General features: G+C 28.6%; 1 protein-coding gene across 1 annotated transcript; it reads right to left on the bottom strand.

The window, feature by feature from the left end:
- On the bottom strand, positions 1,772 to 5,196 carry LOC109325893 (cytochrome P450 89A2-like). Its single transcript, XM_019558494.1, has 3 exons — positions 4,915 to 5,196; positions 2,861 to 3,512; positions 1,772 to 2,434 (listed from the first exon to the last, which is right to left on the bottom strand). Exons 1-3 carry the CDS (start codon positions 5,194 to 5,196, stop codon positions 1,800 to 1,802), a joined length of 1,569 nt encoding a protein of 522 aa, XP_019414039.1. The 3' UTR covers positions 1,772 to 1,799.

Below are 13,625 nucleotides of genomic sequence, written 5' to 3'. Positions count from 1 at the left end.
AATATTTTTTATTTAAAATATTTTAAAATATATACCATTCAAATCTTTTTAAAGCCATTTGTCGTAATGTTATGTAGTACTGAACCCAATACGAAAGAAATGCTTAAAATTAGAGAGGGTACACCCTTTTAATATTATCTAGGATTTCCCCTTTTTGAATAAAGTTGGAAGTCTTAACATCCAAATAAAAGTTTTTCCATAGCATATTTTTCAGACTACCATCATTTCTCTAAATTAATGGATTTCTTAGTTACATGAACCCACTTTTCAAATTTACTACAACTTAGTTCATATACACAACCCCAAATACTACTTTTTTCCCCCGGATTGTAGCAGAGAGTGATAAGTTGTTGCTAAGAAATGATTTTCAGTTTTTCAAATGTATGTTCCTTTTAACTCTATTAAAAATTAATTTAGCCAACCCGAAATGTCCACCTCGGTGAAGATTATGACCTCGGAAAACATGCTAATGAACTATATGAGGTACACGAAATTTGGTGCATGAAATTTGATGAACTAATGTTATAGAAAATGCCAAAATCGAGACTTCCTACACATAGAGGAAAATAAAATTAAAAAAAAACTAGGTCTACTCATTAGCTCCTACTCGAGCACCAATGTAAGGTTGAGGACCACGTCCTCTGAATTAGGGGCAACCAAATTTATGTGTAGGAAGGGAGTCGTTTCCAAAAAAATAATCTTCAGTGGCAACCATTACTAAAAAAGTTCTCAAAACATCCATTTTTGTGAATCGTTTCCGAATAAAGAATCCTACGTGCTATACATAAAGTTTGAAGAGAAGGTAAATCAAAAATCATAGTTTATTAAGAGTGAATATACATAGTTCTTAATAAATTTGGTCTCTACAAATTTTATCCATCAAAAGTAAAAGTAGTATTCAAAGATCGTAATTAAGTCATAGTCTTTCACAGGGACTAATGTGCCCGAAAGATTAGTCACAATAAAAGCTAAAATGATTAGTTTGATTCATATTTAATATTTTTAAAGATCAATTTGAATTTTCTAATTGACATGGACCAAATTGATATAGTCAAAAAAATTGAGAGATGAAATTAAGTTTTTACTCTTTTATTAATAACTCCAGTATCCATGCCAAATATATGAAATTAGTTTTCTATGGATAATGTATTAAGCAATCTAGAGTTCCAAAATTATCTTTTCACATTTCATTTTGTCGTGGCTAGATTTTTGGTTGTTAAACAACTCAAGAGAAAAAATTACCAAGATTGTACCATCTTCCTAATGTTTAGAGTTGTCACCATGTTTTTATGGTCAAGATGTAAAAAACTATCTTTATGTCTAGTTCTGGTAAGTGTTGGTCCTTAAACTAGAGATCTAGATTCAGGAGTTGATTATAGATCAAGAAATGTATTATTATCATGATCGATTATATTAAGACGATACCCTCACTAAATGCATACACTTATTTTATACTCCAAATTTGTTTGTTAATTTCTTGTAATTATTTATTTATAAAAGAGAAAAATATTTTCTTTTACTTTTATATCTAACCAGAGTTTAGTTTGCTAATATGTATCCCCATGTATAATAGGAATTCAAAACTTATTAGTTTTAAGTAGAAAATATCTTGATTGGTTGGATATATTTTATTTATTTTAAGTAATAAAAGTGATGTATCCTGACCTTTCAAAGGATAAGTTGACGAAAAAAGTGAATATTTATTTTATTTTGTATTCATTATTGTTATTATTTCAACTAACTACTTATTACAATAATTTTATTCATTATTTTATTTTTATTATATAGAAAATTAAATTTCAAAAATGGTGTATTCTTGGGGAAATGTGAGCCCACAATGGATTTTTCATCGTGATGGTGAATTCTTGTTTTTCTGAAAAATCAACATCACGTCCTTTAGGAATCTTCCAGTCAAAATTCCAAACCAAATTAGCCACAAAGTACTCCAAATGAAGCAAAGCTAAATTATAGCCTGGACAAATCCTCCTCCCTGCTCCAAATGGCATCATCTTTATCTCTGTAGTTCCTGTTATATCAAACGCTAGAAGTTCACTACAATCCTCATTCAAGAACCTCTCAGGCTTGAAAGCCATTGGATCCTCCCACACTTGAGAGTCCCATGCCATTTCAGCCACCATGAAATTTACTGTCCCTTTCTTAGGAACCAAGTAGCCATTCAAAACCACATCCTCACTCACAGCATGTGTCAATACAAAGTGCCCAGGCGGGTGGCGCCTTAGGGCTTCCAAAACCACAGCCTTTATATAAGGCAATTTCTCCAAGTCTTGTTCACTGATCACTTCCTTGTCCTTTTTATCAATGCCTTTTAGTGCCATAAGTTTCCCAATTTCTTGAACGAGCCTTTGTTGCACGTGTTGGTACTTCACCAAATTCGCCATGATCCACTGCATCATGGTGGACGTTGAAACTGAGCCTGCATAAACATCGTTAAGGTATTTTATAGTTTATTGGATTTGCATAATAGTTTAAACAACTTAGTGATAGCGACACAAAGAAATTTATGGCTATAATTGTTGAGGTCATGGGTTCGGGTCATGGGTTCGGGTCGTGGGATACTTCTTCTCAAGGAGTCAAATATTGGAGTATTATTTAAACTCAAAGGTTGACATGCACAATAAATCAATAGATTCATGGGTTCGGTCGCTTATAGCTGAAGTGTTATATTAAATCGCTACCACTAAACTATAATATTTTCGCTTGCATGCTAAATATATGAACACTCTCCAAAACTCCACTAGGTAGAAGCCTAAAGCTTTGTGCAGCTCTATTATTATATATGGACAACCTTTTTCCTATTTTTTATGTAAAAGTGTTGCATATATTTTCTCTATGTAAGTACCTGCAAGGAGAAACTCTGCACACAATGTCACTATTTCGGCTTCATTCAAATTGCGTTGTCCGTCTTCTGGTAACTTCAAATCCAATAAAGTATCCACATATCCAATAGGGTTATTACTATCATTTAACAATCCAGCTTCCTTTGCCTTCTTCCTCTCCCTAATAAGAGGAAGAAACACCTCTTTGTGATCCCTATGAAGTTTCAAGAACTCCTCCCAACGTTTTTGGAACAAAAATTTCGTAATTTTAGGCCAGAAATTTAGTACATTGAACCTACTATTCCTAAGAAATAAACCACGTTGTACTCGGTTAATGTCACCGAGTTTCTCATCATCAACTCGTTGACCGAAACACATGAAGACGAGCAATGAGAAGATGCCAAATTGGAGATGATCCTTGACTATAATGGAGTCATTGGATTTTGAATCCAAATGGAGGCGGTTGAGAAGGACATCGAGGACCAACTTGCGGGTTGGGGTGAAGGATTTGACTCGAGCAGGGTGGAGCATCTCCACAGCTAGGTTACGGCGGAGGACACGCCATATGGGGCCATAGTTGGCGAAGGAGATGTTGTGTTCGTTGCAAGATATGATTTTGTTAATAGGGACAGATGCAGGACGATCCGCGAAGAGAGAGCCATTTTGGATTAAGGCCTGCAAGGAGTTTTGATTAATATTTGATAAAAGAGAAATAATTGCAATATTACAAGGTTAAATTAGATAACACTAACTCATATTTCAGAAAATGTAAAATGTAGATTTAGTTTATCAAACCTTAAATAAAGATATTTATAATGAAAAGGAAAATATTTAATATTGAGATTTTTTTTAGATTCAATTAAATATTTTTATTATTTTTAAACGATCTTAATTCAATACATGATAGCATTGTTATACAATTTGGCTTAGTTCGGCCGGTCCAACCACTTCAACCATGAATTGAGCATTTGACCAGACCAAACCTCGCATCTAACTAATTTTGCATAAAAAATTAATTGATTCGGTCAATTTAAGCCTAGAACTAGTGATTAGGATGATCAGTAGAACAATTGGACATAGTCAATCAAAAAATATTTTTAAAAAAATAATGAAAACTATGTCACTTTTAGATTAAAAACTCAAATATTTTTAAACTTATTTGTAGTTATGTTTTTCATTTTGTTAATTTATATAGCAAAACTTTCGTTGTTTAATTAAATTTTAAATTTATTGTTTATTTTTTTTGGAATTAAAGAATGATGCATATGTTGTTTGACGATGTTTTCAACTTATATAAAATTTCATAACAGTGAAATCTTCTTTGTTTGGTTATTTAATTATGTAAGGTAATATTTCTATATTTGGAGTATAAAGTTATTACACATTGTTAGTTAATATTATAAATTTTTAAAATTTTTAATTCAAACTCTGTTGAATGATCCAACTATTGACCCACTTGTTCAACTAGGTAAGGTAATTATGGTTGCTTATATGTCATTTATCACCAAAAAACTGAGAATGATTTAAATGCTACCAATACAATAATAAATATTACATAATTGTACTACGTGTATGAAATTATAATATTAAGAATTTATAGTCATCATTACAAATGGTAGAAATAAAGAACTAATGTCTATTTTGCTTCTTAATTTTTTTTACATATTCCAATTTTATCTCGAAAAAATAAAAATTAGTACTCAGAGATCATTAATGTGATTTAAAATAGTCTTTATTAAGGTAATAAAGGATGTTAATAATAACCAATTTGATCCATGTTTGATATCTTTTAAAACCATTTTGGGTTTTTTAAATTTTCATAGACAAAATAAGTACACACAAATTTTTTTTTAAAATCAAGATAGATATTTACTCAAAAATAAAAGAAAATTGTGTTTTGATTATTTATATACAATAAACTCCACAGTAACAACCTAATTTTTACTACACTAGATTCTAATGCCTGATAAAATGTGAATGTTACATTGAATAATTAGTAAATTTGTCCAATATAGATGATATGAATGATCTCAATATGTGAATATATAAATAACATAATAAATAAAATACTACTTACTTGGTGGGCGAGAGTGCGGTCGGCGATGAAGATGGCTGAGCGAGAACCAATGCGGAGGGCGACCATGGGACCATACTTGGCGTGGACGGTTTTGAGAATTGATTCTAACTCTAAAAAGGACTTAGTGAGCCATTTGATGGGGGTTATGATAGGGATGAAGGGAGGGCCAGGAGGGAGGGGGTTTGTGATTTTGGTTTTGGTGAATGATTGAAGACGGGAAAGGAAGGCTTTGATGAGAAAGACAAGAACGAGAGAGACTAGGATAACGAACCAAATCGTCATCTGAGATTGGGAAGGGTGGGATAAATTTTTTATGTAGAAAGAGGGTTGTATATATAGTATGGGAGATGGAAAATAAAATTATATGGATAACACATTATCTATCAATATATTTAGGGGTGTAAGTGGTTTCGATTTAATCACAAAACCGATGGGACGAAACTGAAGCAAACCATGAATGGGAGATGGAAAATAAAAATATATGGATAACACATTATGTACCAGTATATTTAAGGATGTTAGTAGTTCTGGTTTAACTACAAAACTGATGGGACCGAACTTAACCAAATCAGCAATAATGTTGTATTATTCTTTGAATTCTTCAGTCAATTTTGTAGCTTAAATTATTAATTTTGTGTGAATTTTACTTTTTCATATGGTACTAAATTGTTGAATATGTTATTTTTATATATCTCACTATTTCCTAAATTGTTATATACATTTATTACTTAACTAATGTTTTGATGATTTGAAACTTATCTTCTAACCTTTCATGATATTGGGTTTCAAATTAGTATATACTAATTGTTTTATTATGAATTATAGTGTTATATATATTTATTATCATCATGAACCTATCTTCCAACCTTTCATGATAGCCCAAATTTACTGCTTTATTTTTATAAGTGCCATCCACTCTACCATCAATCACATTCATCATTGGCAAATGGAACACTTAATTTTGTGCCACCTATTTTAACATACTAAACAATATAAAAATATATAAAGGAAAGTTGAAAGTGTATTCTTTTAGTTTTTCTAGTTTTATAAAGTCAAATAAAATAATTTTCACCTAACCTAAGATCTTATAAGTATTTTCCATGAATGTGTAAAATTTCTAAAAATATTTTTTTGCACAAAAAACATGTTTCCTTTGAACTATTTAGATGTGTTAAAACCAAGTTAATCACTTTAGTTGTTGCATTCTTAATTAGAAATTATAAAACATTTGTTTTAATTATTTGATTGATTTTAATATCATTTAATACAAAGATTTGAAAAGTACACTACTATGTAAAAATCTTTTAATTGTAATGCTCTATATTGTTAATTCATAATTGTAATGTTCTATATTATTAATTCATAATTATAATATCATTAATTCATAAATGTAATTGTTATGTTATTAAACTGTGATGTTGTGTTATTAAGTAATGAAGTTATATTATTAGTTCATATGTATGATGTAATATTATGTTAATGAAAGAGTTATTACTAAATCAATTTTTCATCCTAATGTTGAAGTTGTTTTTCATATTTGTTTGTGTAACATGAGTTGCATTTAATAATGAAATTAAATTGTATTTAAAACTTTAAATTATATTTTATAATTTCTTATCTTGTTGATTGACTAGACAACATATAAGATTGTAGGAAAGAAACACACAAGTGTATAAATTACTCGCAATTATTTTTAATATTTTTTTAATTTATGGGTACCCATGGACCGTTGGGTACCCAATGACCAGCGAGTATCAGCATGGTCTAGGACGGGTCTGAGTCCAAAAATGAAACAATAGGGCGGGTCTGAGTCCAAAAATGAAGCAATAGGGCGGGTCTGGATCAGTGGCGGATCATAGTTAGGATAGATGGGGGCAACTACCCCTGATTTTTTTAAAATTTAATTAACCTTTTTTCTTTACCTTTTTTGCAATATATTTTTTGTACTTTGTGCAATTTTTGTGGTCTTTCTAAAATCATAGATAATTGATCAAATTTTTTTTATATGTGCAAATATTAATATTGTTTATAATACTATGTTCATAATGATTTTACATTTATAAAATAGATTATGAGGATCACAAATTGTCTTTGTCAAACTTTATAGCAAAAGTATAAAGAATCTATGAAATTTTATAAACCATTTAATATTGATAACATATATATTTTTGTACGAAAATTATACCTTATAGATTTCAATGAGTAAGACAAGATTAACTTGAGATGTCAATGTCGACATTTTATTGTTGATGTTGTTAGTTATTTAAATATGAAAAACTCTCAATCGTTAAGTGTAACTTTGACAAAAAAAGTGAATGCATATTATTTACTTGATCTAGTTATTCGTCTTATTTTAACTATTATGATTTAGCTACCATAAAAAGATCATTTTTACAACAAAGACAACTAAACAAAATCATATAGTAAGATATGAGATGAATTTCTTGTAGACAACAAGATAATTTATATTTATAATCAAATAGCTTAAATTTTTACTCATAATTTAATCATCGGTGAGTTTAAGTCTATAAAAGAATGGATAACATAAATTAAAAAGATGCATATTTTTATTTAATATCTTTAATTATTAATTATTCTTATTTAGAATTAATATGTTATTTTGAAACTTTAAAATAATTATGTATATATTTATATATTTTGTTATTAAAAATTAATCTTAAATATAAATTGTAATGAAATATTGTGATGTTTCTAAACTTTCCATCAACATCTATCACTAGTATGAGTAATGTACTACCAGACTCATTCAAACCCATTACCATCCCTACTTCTTAGTCAAAGTTACCTATTTTCTCTTAAGCTTTTTCTTAAATATTGTAATTTGTGAACATCAAATTTTGTCTCGACCTAATCAAAGAGTTGTTAATAATTTTATTTATATACATCGTTTTCTAAGAAACAATAAAAAACTATACTAGATGATGCATTTATCGGTGAATTTTAAAAATAAGTAAACTGTATTAGATAATAATATTCAGTGGTAGATCTTGACATAAAGTTTAGGAGAGACAATAATTTTGAATTACAATTTATAATTAACATTGATTAAGTAACAAAAAAAATATAAAAAAATATAAGTAATTATTTTAAAGTTTCAAAATAACATTAATTCTAAATAATTAAGAATTAAAAACGTTAAAGAAAATGTATATTCATTTAAGTGTCGCTCTTTATTAAAGGCTTTAATTCATTCATGATTGAATTAAGGGTAAAATTTCCAGCTACTTATTTTACAATATAAATTACCACGTGGTCTATAAGAAATTCATCTTTTATTTTACTATATGATTTTGTTTGATTATCTTCATTGCTGAAAATGATTTTCATGTAGTAGCTAAACCAAAATAGTTAAGATAAGATGAATGACTCAATCAAACAAATAATGTACATTCACTTTTTTCATATTATCAAAGTCACTCTTAATTCATAGATGATTTAAAGTTTTTCAAATAAGTATAGTTAACAACATCAACAATAAAACGTTGAAATTAACATTTCTAGTAAATCTTTTGTTAAACTCGCATTGAAATCCATAGGGTACAAGATTTGTACAATAATACATATGTTATCAATATTAAATGATATACAAAAATTCATAAAATCTTAGTATTTTTGCTGCAAAATTTAGCAAATGCAATATCTCCTATAATATATTTTGTAAGTGTAAAATTATTATGAACCCAAATAAAATAAAAGTATATTATAGGCAATATCAATATCTACACTTGTAAAGAACTTTATCTATTATCTATATTTTTTTGAATGATTACACAATTTATAAAAGAAAAAAATATTTCACAAAAAATAAAATAATATTTAAAAAGAAATTTTAAAAAAAAAATCAAGGGGCAGTTGCCTCCACCTGTCATGACTAATCTCCACCTCTAGTAATATTATTATGGAATTTAATTAAATAAATAAAGCCAACTTGATAAAATCATTTATCAATATTAATTAATCTCTCAAAATTAATAAATAATAAAAATATGACAGGATAATCATGTTTGGAATTGTATATAGGACATCAATTATTATGAGAATTTTGAAATTTGAGGTTACAATTTTATAAGATAATAATTCAAAAATTGTATATTTTGTATCACAAAGCGTTCGACGATCAACTATAAATAGATCCTCTTGCCTATAGTTGAAAATACACAAAAAAGCATACTTTTAAAAAAAAGTGCCTTGGTACCCGTGCAATTTTATTTTATTCAGCTACATTAAAGTCGTTTCTTGATTGCAGCAACAAGGAAATTATTGTCTTTTATGAGCTGTAGAACAATTCTAGCTTTTCAGTAAAATGACTGCATAACATACACGTGGCACTAAAGATGACAAAATACCTCACCTTCATGTATTATTAGTGAGAGTATGTATTATGATACTCATATGTTTATAAATTTATTTTTTAATTATATACATTTATTTTATTATTTTAATCATAATGAATTTTGGATATTTGAACTTTAGTGATACATTTAACAAGTTATAAATTATTATTAATGTAATAATGAATTTCTTTATATATTGATTATTAAAAGAGTAAATTATAATGATATCTTCTGAGTTTTAGTAAATTTACCCAAGTTATTTCTCTTTTTTGACCTACAAAAACTCCCTTAATATATATATATATATATACATTATACTGACTATCTTTATAGGAGAAATAAGTGCAATCTTTTAAATAAAAAATGATGAGTGTAATTAAATTAAGTAAAATATGATATATTATAGAGATAAATACAAATAATATACGAGTCAATAACTCTTTATTGTAAATAAAATATAATATATTGTCAGTATAATTTACTCTTGTTGAGTACCTACGAATATCTAATACCTAGACACGTACCCACAAATAGTACGGGTATGTGCACGAATAAGCATAACTCGCCCCGTCCTATTGCCATCCTTATGTGGCAGCCCATCACTGGTTGAACATTTTCTTAGTTTCTGGACCTGGTTGCTTCTGAATGCATGCCAAGTATTTAAGTAGAGGACGAATCCATCATTGACAACTTGCGATTTTGCAATCACTCACAATTTTCCATTTTGAACTGAGATAACATTTGTACTCCCAATCCATTGTGGTTTCACCTCTCCCTCCAATTCTCGTCGGTCGCACCAAGTTTGGATTTCATGATTAATCCTAGTATTGACACTCACTTTGTTTCTGTAGGTCCTCGGTTTATGTGGATTTAGGTACAGGCTTCTACTCTTATTTTTGTTTTTTTTGTTTGTTCTCTATTTTTATATTTATAACATTTGGTAAGTGTTATAATAATTCTTTTAAGTATAATAATAATAATAATAAAAAATTAAAAAATACTATAAATAAAAGGATAAATAATTGTGATAATTGTGAAGATAATGATATGATAAAAGTATTTATTTTACTAATAAAAATAACTAATAAATGATAATCATTTTTAGGAGATATATAATAATAAATAAAATGTTTTTTTATAAAAATTAAAATATTTATTTATCAAGATTAGTGATTCAATTATTAAAAAATATGAAAAAAAGAGATGAAGGGTTGTGAAGCCATTTCTTTTCCTTAGATTATCCTTGAATAGTTGTGATACGTCTATTCTATTCAATTTAATAAAAAATATCTTCTTTAATATAAAATCCTATTCTCAAAAAACAATAAATACATTTTTTAATAAGTAAATAATTGGTAACAATAATAATAATGACAATAATTATTTTCTTTCATAATGAATAATAAGTGAAAAATAAAAATATCAATCTTCAAAATATAAAATATATAGAAAGTAATTAGCACATCAGGGAAGGAATGGTCATGAGTGTAAGATAAGATGAGAAAGTAAGGGATAGTGAATTAGTTTTTTGGTTTTTCGGCACTTAATGTAAAATTTTGAAACTTAGAAAAATGTTAGAGATATGCAACGAAATAGTAAGAATGAAAAAAAAATCAAATTTCAATAATATAGAAGAGTATAAGGTAAAAGAGATGATTTATCCTGGTTCACCTTCTAGTCCACCAAAAACTACATCTAGTCCTGTTGCACACAAAAAGATTTTTATTATGATAAAATGTCAATCATACCAAATCTCACCCTTAGTGTTTCTCTGATTATACTCACTAAATCTCACTCTTTATAACAACACAACTTCAAAATATCACTCTTTCCCTCCCACCAAAATAGTATATGAAGAACTTTGTTTCTAGGGCAAGGATCACTAAGAATGTATAAAAAATTAATACTCAATAGATGTATGTCAATCACTAAAAGTATAACACAAATGGTCAAGTGTTTTAGCTCGGGAAACAGGGAAGAAAACACTCAAAACCACTTTTCAGAAAATTCAGGAGGTTTTAATCAAGTTGTTTGCAAAAGTGTATGAATAATTGTAGAAAATATAGAGTGATTGATGTATTTCAAAATTGAATGGATAATGCATTTAAATAAGCTTCCAACCAATCAACATATCCGTACTAGAAGGTAGGAATCAATTGGAGTGACATCCATTCATTTTGGGAGAAGTTATTTCAGTTGGAATCTGAAAACTGTTATAACAAGTATGAGTAATCGATTACTCAAGATGGGTAATCAGTTACGAAAAGCTTCTGTCCCATTAAGTAACCAGTTACTTGATTGAGTAATCGATTACTCTCAATTATTTTTGCTTGGTAACCTATTACTCGATTTGTGTAATTAGTTACTCTATCACAATAACCCATTATTCAGTTCGATTAACTTGATACTTAACTTTCTAGAAGTTTAAGTTCAGTTTAAAACAAAGTTTAATATTTTTCTAAAAGATTTCCTATGAGCATTTGGTAATAATAAAAGTAAATAACTTTAGGATATAAGTACCTATCTTAGAAAACTAAAAAGTCTTGATATTGATATGAGTGTGCTTCTAAGTCTTCAAGGTCTTCAGTCTTTTTACTTCTTTTGTGATGTTGGTGTCTTCATCAAAATCAAATCAAGGTCAGAAGTAAGATCTTCTTTACAATCTACCCCTTTTTGATGATGATAAACCAATACCTATTGACATTGACTTTTGTTGATTTTCATAAAGGTGTCTTGATGTATAAGCTCTTAGATATGTGTATGTTCCCCCTATCTTGTATGCTTCTCCTTTGCATGAGAATAATTGCCCTGAAATTTTTTAAATCCCAGAAACACTAACTCCAATTTTTCTACCCCTTTTGACTTTATCAAAAGAAGGAAAATCCAATTTTCCATAGACACAATATATACATAAAAAGGATACAAGACATATTGCTTTTATGGCAAGGTTAGATCTTATGATAAATGTATATAAGTGCTACTAAGATAATATACATTAGTTTAAGCAAAGAGCATTCAACATTGAAACCATAGAGACGTTCATAAATAACCAGAATATTATCAAAAAGGTTAGAACCAACAAGTAAGAAAATAATAAACAATAACAAAGTTTTACAACCCAAAAACAGATAGATACACAACCTACGACTAAGAACCCTCATGCGCACAATCTTTATCAATGTCCATGTAGTCCAATTAATTAGATAGACATTTAAGTTTAGCTTGAACTTGTTGGTTATGAGCATCAAGAACATCCAATCTTGTAGTGATGTAGCCTCGAAGAGTTACCAACTCGTCCATAATCATCCAATTGGTAGCCTCTTTAGAACTTGAGGAGGGATCAAATGGAGATTGATAGGATTGAGGGTCAGGTTGTGAAGCAAAGAGGATATCCAAAGGTGCAACAGGGCAATCATTTCAATGCTTGAACTGTAGATCGATTAGGTCTTGAAAGAAGTCTATTTTGTTAATTACGTTTAGATCAATTTTGCCATCTCAAGCATCTAACTCAATCTGGGATTCTCCAGCATTAAAGATTTCAAAATGATCAAGTATGGTAGTGACTATGATAGCATAAGATAGTGGACCAATTTTATCTCTAAAAGATGACATATGCCGCATAATCATGATTGCACAATTAACATGAATGTTATTTTTTAGGGCATACATGAGTTGTAATTCAATATCATGGAATTGAGAATGATTGGAAAACTTGGGAACAATACCATAACTTACAAATGATCATCTAGGTTGAGATTTCCAAATAGAGAGAATATCTCGATTTTTAACAAATTCAACCACTACCCTTTAATTTTTGCCTCTCAATTTCCTCTTGAGGAAATATACATAAAGATTAGTAGAATTTATTCCTCTCAAATTCCTCCCAAGCACAATGAAGTTCGAATTCGAGTTTGGCGCCAATGTATTGTATTTTCAAGCAAACTGAATTAAAGGTTTTCAAGTCCATGACAATTTCTTGTCTTTTAATAGACGAAAAAAGTTTGTTTTTCCTTATATTTAGATTATAGTAAAATATCCTTACTGGTTCAAGGAAATAGGCATGATGTTCAACACAAGAATGACGAACATTTTTGTTGCCTAAGGAATTTTGGAAATTGAAATTGAGAAAATTCAAAAGTGTTTAGTATACCATACATAGGAACGATCAATTATCATCTTAGGAAGTATATCTATAACAATTCTCTTTACTCATCGTTGAAAGTAACCTTGACAAATCCAAAGGATTAGTCTTAGATGCACTTGGTTGACTTCTTTGATAAGGTTTAGTGTGTAGCTTCTTGTTTTTGGAAGAAGAATCCATGAATTTGAGATTTAGAAAACTTATAGTCTTATGGT

This window comes from Lupinus angustifolius, chromosome LG13 (genome assembly GCF_001865875.1).
Source record: "Lupinus angustifolius cultivar Tanjil chromosome LG13, LupAngTanjil_v1.0, whole genome shotgun sequence".
In the NCBI taxonomy this organism is placed as follows: domain Eukaryota; kingdom Viridiplantae; phylum Streptophyta; class Magnoliopsida; order Fabales; family Fabaceae; genus Lupinus; species Lupinus angustifolius.
The sequence above is the reverse complement of the archived record's forward strand: the minus strand, read 5'-3'. Positions and strand labels throughout refer to the sequence as shown.

Coding starts and splice junctions, on each gene's coding strand:
- LOC109325893 (XM_019558494.1), bottom strand. CDS start 5,196: ATGACGATTTGGTTCGTTATCCTAGTCTCTCTCGTTCTTGTCTTTCTC. Junction 3,513..4,914: donor ACCGCACTCTCGCCCACCAA/GTAAGTAGTATT, acceptor AACTCCTTGCAG/GCCTTAATCCAAAATGGCTC. Junction 2,435..2,860: donor TGCAGAGTTTCTCCTTGCAG/GTACTTACATAG, acceptor ATGTTTATGCAG/GCTCAGTTTCAACGTCCACC.